The sequence below is a fragment of the Leucopleurus acutus genome (assembly GCF_964270905.1).
Source record: "Leucopleurus acutus genome assembly, chromosome: 15".
In the NCBI taxonomy this organism is placed as follows: Eukaryota; Metazoa; Chordata; class Mammalia; order Artiodactyla; family Delphinidae; genus Leucopleurus; species Leucopleurus acutus.
In genome coordinates, this window is record NC_139157.1 from 60,311,447 (window position 1) to 60,327,127 (window position 15,681).

Consider the following 15,681-nt stretch of genomic DNA (forward strand, 5'->3'; position numbering starts at 1 on the left):
AATACTGAAATGTATACTTAAAGAAAAAGGAATAAGTCACCAGATAAATGAGGTCTTTATGTAAATATATCTACATATACTAACATACACACTCATATCTAATGTGTATTTGGTATACAGGACCAGTAATTGTTGGCTACACCTCATTTATCCTCTTTCTTGGTCCCAACCTTAACTTCATTCATTAATTATTGAGCACTTAAACCCAGACATGAGCTAGGTTCCTTCAATAAAAATCAGTGAATTGCCAATAATTGAGGCACTGCCCAGAGCAGCCAAGACTACAGCTGTATCCCTGGTTATTGAAGAGAGCAGAAGGAAACATGGGCAGAGTCCAGTGAATTTACTTTAAGTGCAAGGGGGAATTTTGTCAGAGCAGATGTTAAACTAGAGAAGATTATTCAAGGAAGCTTAGAAGTCTTCATAAGTATACTTAAAAGTGATTGTTTCTTCTGAGTACAAACATCTCGAAGTTACTCTTGGTAATTAAGTTGTTTGATTTTTCTATTCCTCTTTGTCCTTCACATAGAAAGGCAGCGAGATCCATCTGGGTCACAAAATGAGTATCCTCCAGCGGAGAGAAGATGCAACTTTCTTCCCTAATAGGCAAACCTTTCAAAGGAGGACATTTGAGGACTTTCCAATAATAGGATTGGAAACACAAGGTGATAATGTGATGTCAATAACACATGCCTCACAGGATCCTCTGTGCCAGTGAAAAGTCAGCTATGAGGGGTTGGAAGAAGCATGTGGGTGTGAGTGAAACAAGATTGGCAACGAGTAGGTAACTGCTGAAGCTGGGTTATGGGCACATGGGATTCATTATACTAGTCTCTCTCCTTTTTTCATAATCAAAAGGCTTCAAACAAAACCAAAGACAAAAACAAGTAAACTAAAATAATCAGAACCCCCAAATAATCAGGAAGAATGGGAGAGTAAACAGGAATAAAGGATTGGGATGGCATGAGCAACTACAATTCGCAGATAACAGAAAAACGTTATTTTAGCCAGTAACTTAAATCCCTTCCCTCAGTGCACAGCATGGCTCCTACCTGGATCTATTCCCATTGCTTTACTCATCCAAATGGAGTAACTGGGCTTTTACTTCGCCTGCCCTGTCTTTGAAAGACTGGCTCCTAGTCAGGCAGCCCAGGGTGAAAGGAAAAGCCAAGGACCTGGATAAACCACAAGGTGTACAATACAGTCCGTGAATATCAAAAACTGACAATCTAAACAATAGAAGGTTTGGTAGAAAAAGAGATGTGATTGGCCATTCATTTCCATCTTGAAATTTTACTCCACTCATCACTCAGAAAGCCACAGAAAGGTCAATTACTCCCCCATACACTGCTCTCTACAGAATGGTGCTCAATAAATGACTGTTAATTAGCTAAAATGGCACCCTTGGCCGAATCGTTCAGATACAGGCGGCCACCACTACCAAAGCCCGACTTGTCAATTTATGCCACAGTGAAAGTGTTTTGTAATAAATCCAACGTATGAGGCATGTTCTACCTGATATCCAAAGAAGACCGTCAGCCACATAGCCAGCGTGACAGGAGAGGGACCGGTCAAAGGGCTGGACGAAAGTCCACTTGTTCTTCTTGGGGCAATATCGCTCAACGGTCGGCAGAACCTGGCGCAGTTCATTTCTGCCCCCAGCTGCATAGAGGTACTCATCCATGGCTCCCAGAACGAAATGCTCCCGGCAGTTTTTCATGGGTGCTATCTCTGCCCAGGAATTACTGCGGGGGTCATAGCGACAGGCAGTCCTCACGGCACACGTCCTGCCGCTGGCGTGCTCGACTTCCCCTCCTGCTACAAACAGGAAGTCCCCCATGACTGCCACACAATGGTGGCTCCTTCCCACGGGCATGGGAGCCAGCTCACTCCAGTTGGCGATGGCAGCTATGAGGGCATTCTCCTGATCCACGGGATTGAAGTACCGAAGTTCCTTGACTCTACAGACCTCACGCTTCTTCCCACCGATGATGTACAGAGTATCTGACTGGAAGCGCGGTTTGGTCCTGCGAGTCTGCCACACGGGCTGTGCATAGATGCTCTGGTGGTACTCCAGGGCCTCGTTGACGAGAGCTGTTGCGGTTTCACTTGCCTGGACGAGGGGGTGGGACAGGGCAACTGTATGGAGAGTGTCCACGTCCATCAGGCCAAAGCGGATGTACTGCAGGAGCTCATCCATGTACTGGTAATGGCAGCTGTGTTCCAGCCACCTCACAGCTAGCTGAAACAGAGGCAGGGAGGTGGAGAGAGCACGAAGGTAAGAAGAGGCCAAAGCAACGTGGCACAGAGGCCGGCTGCCATGTATTCCTTCAGACTCTTAATAACACTGTTATTTTTTCTTACGAACCATGGAACACTCAAACATTGTTATACCCAGTTGAGGGATTTTTTTTTTCCTTTCCGCATCAGCAGAGACACAAAAGAACTCAAAACACTGTTGGAGAGATTAGAACAATGTTAAGCAACACGGATAAGACTTAAAGGATCACTTGAGGTGAACAACAGTTACTTTTCAAAGAATGAGAATACGGTTGTGAAACAGCCTGTTCCCTTAGGTTTCACGCATAAGAGGCTTGGTTCGCCCCACCACCAGGATATGTCAACGGTGAGCCATGTCATCAGTTCAAGCAACATACGTCAACCTGTGAGTCAAGGTGCTGTATCAATATGAGTAATGTGAGAAAATATGTGATCGTCTGAGACCACAGGATGCACTTGAGAGAAAATCAATACGACACTAGTAGCAAGATTTAGAAAGAAGAAGGACTTCTTTTCCCGCCTGCAACTTTTGCAGGTATATCAGGAAGCAAGAGAAGAAAAAGAAAGATTGCAACCTATCAATTTATTTTATTTTTTCTCAACTAGTTTTCATCTTGAAAAGAGTTGTTGTTTGTATGTGTAAGATACGGGCAATTTGTTAGAGCCATTTTCATAAAAACAGGATACAGGGGAGATTATCTTTGTATTATGGACACAAGAGCAGAATGTAATCCTAAGCTTTTTGATTACGTCTAGATTTCTTTCAAGAAGGAAAGGGGTAAGAACTTTCGGCTATAGACAAATAGAATGTCTTAAAGCTAAAGCAGGTGCATTAAGTCATAAATAACAAAATTGAATAGTAGTTTAGAAAATAATATCAACAAAAATCCAATTCATGTTATGGAGCACCTGAAGTAATTTAATTAATTGACTTAAGTTTGGTAAAGCTTTCCACACATCAGCATAGAGAGGCATATCTAATATCTCCAGTCAACATATTTGATAGAATTTATTCTTAGCGGTACCTATATTAAACTAGATCTCCTAAGCAATATAAATGTGGACCTGAAGCAATTAGCATAAAAAAAGTAAAGAAAATACTGAATAATTCTGCTGTGTTTTACTTGCTTTCTGACCAGTGGAATTGGGGTTCTGGGCTTCCTTTTTCAGCTGATTCACTGCACTGGGAAAAATGTCTACGGAGAAGACAGAAAGAAATGTAGTGCCCTCAGACCATTACTCCTTGACAAACGTGAGCTGGGTTTTCATCCTTGTGAAAAGGATCACTAAACCGTCTGAAGCATTAGATGATTTCAGGCTTTCAGAGTTTCTATATCCATTTGACAAATGGCTCTAAAAGGCAAGGCATATTTTGGGCATGTCTTTTTAGTTTTCCAGATGAAGAGAATGTAGCAAGTGAATCTGCTTCCAATATATACTGAATTGCATCTCTAAATGAATAATGAGTGAAGAGAAATGGAAAAAGAATGTCACTGGTTACCAGGTAGCCTATGGATGCCACGGAGGCAGACACAATGTAGGGCAGATGAGTGACACTCTATGGCTGTTTTTCTAGAAACTAGTATTTTTTATTTAAATAAGATACTAACCTGATGAAAAAAAATTACCTGTGTATGGTAACACAGTAATAATCAAAGATAGTGCAGAAGAAAAATGTCACTCATCAATCACCAAGTCTCTGCTGGAAGTGGAGAGTTTTCCCACAGGCAACATCCTGGTTTTTCTCCACCCTAATTTTAGAAGTTTCAAGAGATGGGTTCCAATTAGAATTCTACAACTTAATAAATGATTTTCCATTCTTTGCCCATAGAGCTTTCAAAAGTTTTCAGGGATAAAGTCATCCCACTCAAGGTTACTCCTTATGCACAAGGTAAAATTTTCTGAAACTTAATCTTTCATATTGCTCCTAATTTGAGTAATTCCAGATGGTACTGCTTTGTTTTGTAACGAATTTCTTAGCATCCTGATATCCTAATGTTTCTGCACCTTGCATATGGATACTACAGGAAAACAACACTGGAGAAAGAGCAAATAAACATTCATGTCTCTATAGCCTCTTTTTATAGCACAGTGCTGCCCATTTAATTACTTTTCTCCTTCCTCATAAATCAGTTCTTCCTATGCCCTAATCAATCTTCTAGCCCATCTCTTAACACTCTCTGATCTACCTTTATCTTTCTAGCAAACAGTGTCACTTACTGTATGAAAAATATACAAGCCACAACTAGACTCTGCCTCTAAGAAAATTTCTAAGGAATCAAACTAGCAGTGGAACAGTGACCACTGTGACCTATCTCTGATTCATTTCTGGCTTTCTGTCTACTTATCACCCCTTGCGTCACAATATCATGATGGTTTCCATGTTCAATTTCCCCAAATACTATGTATTACAAACTACTTTGTGAACATACATTTAATTTGCACTTTCTGGGATAATGTTTATCTTATTTATCGCCAGTATGTCTAACTTCTCACATTTTTCATATAATTTTCACACATTTATTATTTATAAATATTTTCAGACTACACAAGTCATTCATACTTGTTGGGTTTATCTTTTCTCCAGATCAAAGGTAAATATAATTTACAATTCTGCCAACTTTGAACCAACCTCACCTGGATATAGTGTTATTTACAGATTTAAACCCAGTGCTTCTCAAACCTAACATGTGCATGAATTACCTGGTTTTTCTGGGCAAAATGCAGATTTTGATTCAATAGGGAGGGGGAGGAGGACTGTAAGCCTGCATTTCTAACATCTCCCAGGTGATGCATAAGCTGCTAGTCCATGGACCACGTTTTGAGTAGGAAGGTCTTAGACAGATTCCCATTTATGAGACTGTAAATTGCTGCTTTATAAGAGTAAACGAAGTCTGCTGTTTCGAATTTTAAAAGGCTTAAATTAAATGAAGTTTAAGTAGGATGCTTTAGTAAAGATATAGGGCATGTGTAGCTAATACCATAGGTAAGACAGCATATTTCCTTTGTAGTAAGATATGGGTAAGCTCTTACTATGGGTAAGACAGGTTTTTTGTGTTTTTTTTTGCGGTACGCGGGCCTCTCACTGTTGTGGCCTCTCCCATTGCGGAGCACAGGCTCCGGATGCGCAGGCTCAGCGGCCATGGCTCACGGGCCCAGCCGCTCCACGGCATGTGGGATCTTCCCGGACCGGGGCACGAACCCGTGTCCCCTGCATCGGCAGGCGGACTCTCAACCACTGCGCCACCAGGGAAGCCCAGACAGCATATTTTGAGACCTCGGCTCTATAAATCCATGGCTGATTCTGATAGCATAAAAGCAAGTCATATAAAAACTCTGCAGTTTTGCTTCTGCAATAATACATAAACAAAAGTAAAAGTGTTACTGTACTCAGTTTTTACTTTGGTGAAAATATAAAAGAGAAAAATCACTGAAATCATGGATAACTCTTACTTATCCAAATAACGGAAGAAATGTCACAGAAAATCCAAAACAATGGGCTACCTCAAAAACACTTCTACACCGTGAACCTCTCCAGAGCACTATTCATTGCCATGCTGAATTAAGGGCAAGGTGGTAGAGGCAACCCTGGAGCCCATTTTAAGAGGTTTAGAAACTACAGTAAACAGAAGACTGATTCATCATCAGGGCATCATGGAACACAAAGACCACAGCTAGCTTATGGGGGCTTAATGTTTGAAAATGTTTATTCTGGGAACTTTTGGCTTTTAATGATACTACACTTAGAAAGCATAACCCAGGGAAGGCTAATATCCTATTCTATCTTATTCTGGCACGCTGACATCCCCATCACCCTAAACTCTAGAATATTTTAATTCAGTGTGGGGGTGGAATGGAGCATATAGTGAACGTTTTGGGGTTTTTTTTTTTTGCGGTACGTGGGCCTCTCACTGCTGTGGCCTCTCCCGTTGCGGAGCACAGGCTCCGGACGCGCAGGCTCAGCGGCCACGGCTCACGGGCCCAGCCGCTCCGCAGCATGTGGGATCTTCCCGGACCGGGGCACGAACCCGCGTCCCCTGCATCGGCAGGTGGACTTTCAACTACTGCGCCACCAGGGAAGCCCTATAGTGAAAGTTTTATCTCAGACTCTTTAGGTAACAAAGCCAGCAACAGTGGAAAAGAAATCAAGGATTCAGTTTGGGAGGGCAGATCAAAGAGTACTTAGGAAACAGGGCAATTAGGCAAGATGTTTCCTAAACCATCTGAAACACAGGGACTGTCATCTCCAAAGACTACAGGAGATCTCCCAAGCACCCTACCTAACCCAGTCTAGTACATCTTACCCTGATGGAGAATTGTGCCTTCCTAAAAGGAGCATTGGCTACAGCTTATTCCAACATCAACTCATCTCATCCTCAGATTCTTGATAAGAACAGTGTCTGGCACGTAGTAGAATAAACATAATTGTTGCAGAATGGAAAATCCTTTTTAACTATTCTTAGGCTATTTGTCATATTTCTCTTGAACCAACAACACCAGTTCCTTAATATATTTATTTATCTATCAATCACAGTCTTCAATTTCCTATTTTATTATCTCATCTTTGTGGCTTTCCTATAAAGCCCTTATAAGCTCACAAAACTCCCCACGGCAGCATGCAATGTACTGGACTTACTTATATAAGGCCCTTGTTTTACTCCCTCCATAACTGGTGCTGGTCACCTCTATTTGACATTCTTGGCAATTCAATGAACATAGTAATCTGTTAATCCCTCAAATATAAAGTATTAGGGCAAGAAGAAACTTTAGAGTACTTTTGGTTCAAGCTTCCCAATTTTACTAGTAGAAATAAAATCCAGACAAGCTATTTGACTTACTGCAAGTCATGTAGCTGATTAATGGAAAAGCTGGAACCAGAAATCCAGTTTTTAAGTTATATAATGTGTTCTTCTATTATATCATATCATTATTATATTATATCATTATAACATCAATAATTATTTTAAGGTAGAATCCAAGCACTCAAAACCAAATGCACTCAAAACCAAACTTAATGTCCATATTGTCCATTTTCTAAATTAGAAAACTAAAGTCTGATTTTTTAAAATGTATACTTTGCTTCTAGATAGGTGACAATATTTTTCAATGAGTCTCATTTATGGATTACTTTTGCAGAAAAACCATGCATTTAATTGTACGGATTAAAGAGTTTGTAAGTAAAGAATAAGTCTTTAGGGGAAAGGGCTTCCTTTGAGTATTGAATTATTGTTTCACTTTTTATTGGAATATGTATTTTAACTCTAGGTTATTCCTTGTTAACTAAACCTGGCTCAAAAATATATGGACCGTGATGAAGAGTGGCCCCTGCTCGCTGCAACTAGAGAAAGACCTCGCACAGAAACGAAGACCCAACACAGCCAAAAGTAAAATAAATAATAAATAAATAAAAATTAAAAAAATATATATATATATGGAAAATAATCTCTTCCTTTTAGTGTTCTCAGTGTATCCCCACTGATTGCTATTCTGTGAATAGAATATATAATATATAATACTAAATATAAAAGTATATAATTTTAAATTATGCAAAATTTTCTCTAATTCAATTAAAATATATAATCTGCTCATATGTATTTCAGAAATATGTCAATTATATGAACGAATGTTACATTACTAACATTATAAGCCCTCAAGTTATGATCCAAATTCCTCTACTGTTCTTGCTCAAACACACCCAGATAGAAGCTACTGCTTTAAAATCTACCTCTGCTTATGTATGTCCATACGTCTGTGTACTAGGGTGACCCCGAAGCAATGCCAAAACAATAAGAAATTTTACACTCGCATATTTCCTGGAAAATATATGAATTATGAAGTCATCTCAAATCCAAGAATACACATTAATGCACTCTTCCATAAAACTGCCTTTATATCTTGCAAACATATATTAAAAATGCCCTTTACAAAAGCAGTTCTCATCAGATGAGTGATCAAATGTCTTTAACTAACGCTGACAAAAGATAAAGCTCTTACAACGCTGTTGAAAAGCAGTAACTATTTCTTTCTCTTGGTTCACAAGAACTCTTTTTCACTGAAGAGGATATTCTCATCACAGAATTCCTCAGCCAGAGCTGAATGAGCAAGAACCGGTATTTTTGCCCCCAGTCTGATTCTGCCCCCTTGGCCCGGGGCAGCTATAATTATTCTCCTATTTTAAAACCTGGTTGCAGACAGCTTTGCTGAAGGGGCAAACTGAGCCCCGCCTTTTGCAGAAGCCCATGCTGTGAAGGCACAAGTGTCTATATCCTTGCCAGTCCTGTCATCCCACTAAGATAAGCCAGGGCACCAGTCTCCCCTCAGTGCCCAAAAGGCAGCACAAATTCCACGGTTCTGCAAATTCAGAAAGGAACAAAGTAAGGGCACAGGAACAAATATGCAACCACCTGGCATTCCTGAAGCTCCACCAAAGAGCCTGGGATGTTAAAGAGCACTTGGGCAACAAAGAGTGGAGAGCCATGAGCGAAAGCGTTAATAGAATGAATACAATGCACAGACAGAATTTTTCCTTTCCAAACAGAGGATCAAGGATGCTCACCATCTTCTAATCCATGTCCTCAAAGGGAAGTCGCACTGACTATTCTATATTGCATTCAAGTACACTATCTCGTATATTATTGTATAATGCCTTAAATTCAAATAAACGTAAACATAAAACTTTAGCAAGATACCCTTTTAATATTATAAAGTTTCTTTAGATGATAAATGTGGGAAGTTTCCCTCCTGTATGTGAACAGGTGTTGAGACTTGCCATGTTAAACTACTGATACATAGAATCTCATTTCTTTAACATGAGTCATGTTAAAGCTCTAAATAGTGACATATTAAACCAGAATAATGACTGACATAGAGAGGAAAGTTCATATTAATAAATAAGTGCACAAAATTTTATAGCCCTGTTCTCTTCTTTGAGACCAAATGAAAGATTTCTGTTCAAAAAGGCAACATTCCTATCTAAAGACACCAGAAACTAGGAACATAAGATCAGGGTATGTTGCTCTACCAGAACAGTGAAAACGGTACAATGGAGGAATATTAAAAATTATAACAGTGCTCACTTGAGTGCTGTAATTAAAACAGTGTCAACACTTTGCTTGTAAAACAGATTTTTCAAGGGAGGTTGTACATTAACCATTATAGCTGACTACAAACTTATAAAAGACACAAAGGCTATTTTTTCCTCTAAGAAATATATTTCAATAGAATCAAATCTGATGTGGTCCCAGGTTCATATACTGTCAGAAAAAAAAAACCTGACAGATTTTAAAAAGAATATTCAGCGTAGTAGATATGATAATAACACATATTCTTTCATTGTTCATTTAAAATTTTATGAAGCTGGAAGACTGACAAATGCTCTTATTTTCACCTTTAGCAAAAAATTTGTGCTTTGATAATACTCTGGTTTCTCTTCAGATTGTATAAATCTTTTACCTTTTACTAAAGATTTCCGTGGAAAAGAACAGTTATGAGGGGTTTTTTCAAGGGTTTAAAAAAAAAACATGATGTATACAACTTACCCTCAAATGGCTCAGGAAAAAAAAAAGCACACATGTGTGCGTGCGCTCTCTCTCTCTCTCTCTGTTTAGATATCTATCTATTCTCCTATTACATATATCTACAGATATTTATAGATAGATAGATATCTAGATAGTGAGACAGAGACAGAACGTATGATAAAGCAAACGAAGTAATTTACTTAAGAAATGAGCAAATCATATGGGTGTTCTTTATTATTCTTGCAACTTTTCTATAAGTTTGAAATTATTTTTAAATAGAAAATTGAAAGAACAAAAAAGTGCTGATAACCATCTTTAATACTTTTTTTTTTTTTTCAAAAAAGTACATACTGCCAAGCATCAAAAGCAGGAGGCCTTGCAACCAAGGATGTCTCTTTCCCCTAGACAGCGATAAACACATAGGAATGGAGGAATCACAAGGAAACCTGTTCTGAGGCATGCCACATTTAAGTTCCAGGTATTTGTGAGGACAAATACAAGTGACCTGAGTTGGTTCAGTCTTATAACACAAGGCGATTTTTTTAAAAGGTAAATTGTGTGTCAAGATGAAGAGAAAACAAAGATAGGAAAAGAGATGAGGTTAGTATACTGTGATGCCTTTTCCACCTCGAGAATTGGCCCCCAATTTGAGCTGATCTTTGAAAAGTCAATACAAAGAACAGCAAGAGTATGTAGCCGACACTGGACCAGTCATTTGGCTTCTCATCTGTAAAACCAGTGAGTTGATGAGAGAGTCTCTTTTATCTCTAGTATGTATGTCACTTACAGATCCACCAAAAAGAAATATTTTAAAGTAGAATCCTCATATACACACTACTATATATAAAATAGATAACCAACAAGGACCTACTGTATAGCATAGGGAACTATACTCAATATTTTGTAATAACGTGTAAGGAAAAAGAATATATATATATGTATGTATGTATAACTGAATCACTTTGCTGTACGCCTGAAACCAACACAACATTGTAAATCAACTATACCTAAAAATAATAATAATAAAATTTTTAAATTAAAAGTTTGAAAACTTAAAAAAAAATCATAAAGTAGAATCCTCCAACATTCCTACAGGTGGGAGAGACAATAAAAATTAATCACTGTGGGGCTTCCCTAGTGGTGCAGTGGTTGAGAATCTTTCTGCCAGTGCAGGGGACATGGGTACGAGCCCTGGTCTGGGAAGATCCCACATGTCGCGGAGCAACTGAGCCCGTGAGCCACAGCTACTGAGCCTGCGCGTCTAGAGCCTGTGCTCCGCAACCAGAGGCCACGATAGTGAGAGGCCCGCGCACCGCGATGAAGAGTGGCCCCCGCTCGCCACAACTAGAGAAAGCCCTCGCACAGAAACGAAGACCCAACACAGCAAAAATAAATAAATAAATTTTTTAAAAAATTAATCACTGTGTCTAGTATCCAAGTCACAGATTTCTATAGCACAAATAGTTTTTATAAATCTCTTTTCAGAAAAACAAAGTGATGGTTTTTTTGTCTGTAATTCTGAACTCAACAGAAATACACACACACGTGTGTGGCATGTGAAAGTGCATGTGTACACAGGCTCACATAAAAATAAAATAATCTCAGCCAAAGAACACACATTTCAAGTTTGTAAGTGATTGCTTCAAGGCACTATTTATTTAAAATCCCAGAATGTGGTTTTATTTAGAAATGAAAATATTTAGTAAACTATTCACATGAAATTTTACCTCAAGACAGTCTTTAAAGACACCACCCCCATATCTGGAATGTACAAAGCTTTTTATATAGGAAGAATGTCCGACAGGACAAGAAAAACAATTAACGTCACCTATGCCAAAGATGCTGCAGGGAAAATGGAACCTATTCCTGGTCTCCTCACACTTGAGCAAAATACAGGAACAATTAGAAATAGCTTCCTATACTTGCCTTCAGTGGTCTCTGAACCAAAAGATAATACTCATTCATCTAATCATTGATAGCATCAGAGTATCATTTGAAGCTAGACTGATGGGTGAGAGTTCTAAGTAAGATATTAGTGATGCATATTTATTTATGACGACTTTCTGGGTATAAAAGGTAATGTGGTCAGTGAAATATTAAGCTTATATTGTCAGAACAACACCGGAAAATCAGAGAAAACCAATTTGGTCAATAGAAGAAAACCCTGCTGTATCCCACTGGCAACAGGGAGTAGAAGTGACCCTAGCTGGGTCACACCATGTCACGTTATTTTCCAGCTACTGCATGCATTGAGGATGCATTATCAGGGTGAAGTCAACTGAAAGGACAGGGAAATCCTGATGCTTTTTTCTACCGCTAATTGGTACATGCCCATAGATGTGCATATGACACAATGAAAAGGAGACAAGACTTGATGTCAAAAGACCTGTTTCTGCAACTTAACACATTTGAGCATTTATGAAAAACACAAATATACTGAGGCTCAGTTTCATCACCTGTAAAACAAAGATGATGTTGTTTACATCATAGGGTCAACATAGGATTGAATGAGATAACATGTGAAAGTGCTTGATAAACTATGACATTTAGACAATAAACAGAATTAATATGATGCAATGCACCACCAAGAGATGGAGCTAATCCTCAACTCAACTATCCTTCTGAATTCATGATAAAGCCAGCACAGACAATTCTTATACAACACAATATTGCACAATATTGACACAAATTTTGAGAGATCTCTGTAGTTGATAAGGAATTTGCTACACAGTATTAAACACTTCACATGCTATAAACTGATAATAAAAGCATGGCAGATAATCTGTTGCAGATTAAAAACTAGCCCTTATGATAAGCCTATTTCCACACCAATGAATTCAGTAATTCTAACCCAGTTATTAAAGGTGTGTGGCCTTGTTAAACCCCAGTCAGAGAAACATGAATGAATGAAAAGAGAGACACAGACATAAACCTACTTGTCTCTGTATAACACTCAGTATACATTCACTTTCTTAACTTGGCTTGAGTGTCCCATTAAAAATATTCAAATTCATGTCCATCAGTTCCCTCAAATCTCAACTCAGTTAACTTAGTGGCAAGGAAAAATATGTATAAACTAAGCTATCTGGCTTGAGAAAACTAAAATAACGATTGAGTTGATTACTTTCTTCCTGTTTTGTTGCTCTGGGGTAAATGATATAATCACAAATCTTTTCTTTTAGTTTTTTCATTCATCCACCCCTCAATTTCTTATTGAGTGCCCAATATCTGCCAGGAACTTACTTGGTGAGAAAGAAGATCCTCATTGGTACACATATATACAGTCTTCTTGCCATTCACTTTCAAGCTCTGTTAACACCATAAATCTCAAGGCTTACTCTTAACCTCAAGTGTCTTAACATATCCCTGTAAAATATACCCAGGGAGTATGAAATTAGGGGAAGAAAAATCCTACAATTTTGGAAGGTTCAGTCTATTGTAGGCAGATTTTCAGACACAAGCAAAAACCATCTTTTTATGTTGCCATTTCCCTCATGGGTGTTTTAAATATTGCTGGTACATTTTTAAACTTTATAGTTTTTTTAAAAGCTGTTTAATTTGTAAACATGCCCTGAAGCATCCTGGGGGCATCAAGCCTTTGAATATTTCTTTATAAACTGATTTAATAATAATGAACCAATTACAGGTTCACTGGCACATACACTCCCCACCTGAAATGAAACCTTTAATGACCAAAAGGAGCTCACAGGCTCAAGCAGCTGCCCCAGCTCACAGATACAGAGATAGTCAAATCCCTCAAACAAGTGGTACTGTGATGAATTTAGATGTTCAGGAAGTACCTATGCTGCATTTAAGGGTTAATGTTGGCAGCCTCCGAGTAAAAAGAAAAGAATCCTCAAAGGTCACTTTAAACGTTAATTTAGGGCTACAGAGTACAGTAATTGGAGTGGGGAACCCAGTACCTGAAGCCCATGACTAAACACGGTCAGAGGCCAGACTCTACTATCAAGGGGATGGAGCTGGTGGGCTGCGGTGCCAGGGCCTACACCCTCGGTGAGTTGCAAAGAACACACATAAATGCCATGCCAACCACTGACCTCCTTCACTATGTGAATTTCACCCTGCCTACTGATGCCTGAAAAGAATACTTCACACTGCATTCTCCAACTTCATTTTATCACTGTATAAGTAAGTGGGTAACGCTGAATCCTCTATTCACACCTTGAAGCACCTTTGAGTATAATATACAAGTGATACTTCTGTCAAAGAAGATACATTTTTTTTTAGCACAATGATGACATATTTTTGAGTGGGGGAAGTGGCTTAGAGAGCCAATTTATAATAGTCGTGAACAGAAAATGAGTATGTGGGCAGACGGGCCCAGTGCAGGAGAACCAGTGGCTTGACAATCTCAGAAGACCTGTGAGCGGGGAAGGGGCTGCAATGGGTGAGGGAAGGAGTACTAGAAGGTAGTAGCCATTCCAAAGGCTGCCTGGTGAGGAGGTGTGTATCTCAAGTCCCAGGGCCAGCCACCCAGAAGGAAATCTGTGGGAATTATGAGAAATCACAGATCCAAGACATCTTCATAAGGTTAGGAGGAACAATGTGTTGGAACCTTGAAGGCAGAGACAGAAGGGTTGAAGAGGAAAGAGAAACTCGGTCCAATGACTGCCAGCCCTGCGAGCAGAGGAAATGCCAGCCCAGGCCGGGAGATGAGGTGTGAGACACTCTGAGGACCCTCTGAAGGGGGACATCACTGCTGAGGGGATGCAGTTTCAGTGAACGGAGTCAGCGTGAGAGGACAGTTCTGGGAATGTGGTGGAGAGCTTATGAGGACATAGGGAAAGTCCTTGGTTTGGGGATATCAGTTTTCCACAACAGGTAAAGGGTTCAACAGGTTGGGGGAAGGCAGAAACCCAGTCAGGCTTGGACCAAAAACAGTTTGAAAGAATGAATTATACTTCAAGAAGAAATTCTTTGCGTAAGTCTCATTAATTTGTAAACATAGTGAATCTAAAAATAAAATATAGATACCACTGTGACAAGTCACACTATTTTTTAAATACCAAAAAACTCTCTCTTGATTGACTGATACATTTCTCCCCATTTAACTTTTTACTCCCCATTGCTGGAATAAAAACAAGACATAACTAATCAGTAATTTTACTAAGCACCCCTGAGGGTGATTTTATGCATGCTATCCAGAAAGCTAAACAAAAACAACCATTTGTGGTCTAGTGCAGTGAAGAATCTGGTGAGACTATATATATATATATATATATATATATATATATATGCACAATCCTACTCTCATATCTTTTAAAATATTTTAAACAGCACTGTTGCTTAAATAAGGGCTGCATTAAAATAGTAACTGGGGGCTTCCCTGGTGGCGTAGTGGTTGAGAGTCCGCCTGCCGATGCAGGGGACACGGGTCCGTGCCCCGGTTCAGGAAGATCCCACATGCCACGGAGCGGCTGGGCCCGTGAGCCATGGCCACTGAGCCTGCGTGTCCGGAGCCTGTGCTCCGCAACAGGAGAGGCCACAACAGTGAGAGGCCCGCGTACTGCAGGAAAAAAACAAAAAAACAGTAACTGGATTCAATGACAATTCATTTTTTGAGCCTCTTCACGTGAGACTGAATTATCGCTTAATGACTCTCTTTACCATTCAAAAACGAATAGCTTTTTTTTTAAAGCAAGAAATAGTGTGAAAATAGAACACTTGAAATAAAATTATAATCATTATGATACTGTCACTTTAACATCTATAGACTTAATTGTTTTACAATTGACAGGTGAGAAAAAACGTCCAAGGCTAGATAGAAATATGCTGCTGAATGTTCACTGGGGGAAAAAAACCTGAAGACAACACAAATGAAAAAGCAGAACAATGATTCTGGCTCTTAGGTGCCTAATCTAGG

The 15,681-nt window shown here is 39.2% G+C and overlaps 1 protein-coding gene across 1 annotated transcript in view; it reads right to left on the bottom strand.

The window, feature by feature from the left end:
* KLHL32 (kelch like family member 32) overlaps positions 1 to 15,681 on the bottom strand; it is a gene marked incomplete at its 3' end in the record, with an annotated part of 230,609 nt that overhangs the window by 51,796 nt on the left and 163,132 nt on the right. Inside the window, exon 7 of the mRNA XM_082856034.1 lies at positions 1,516 to 2,242. Coding sequence (XP_082712160.1) covers positions 1,516 to 2,242 — 727 coding nt within the window. The remainder of the gene's footprint in view (positions 1 to 1,515; positions 2,243 to 15,681) is intronic.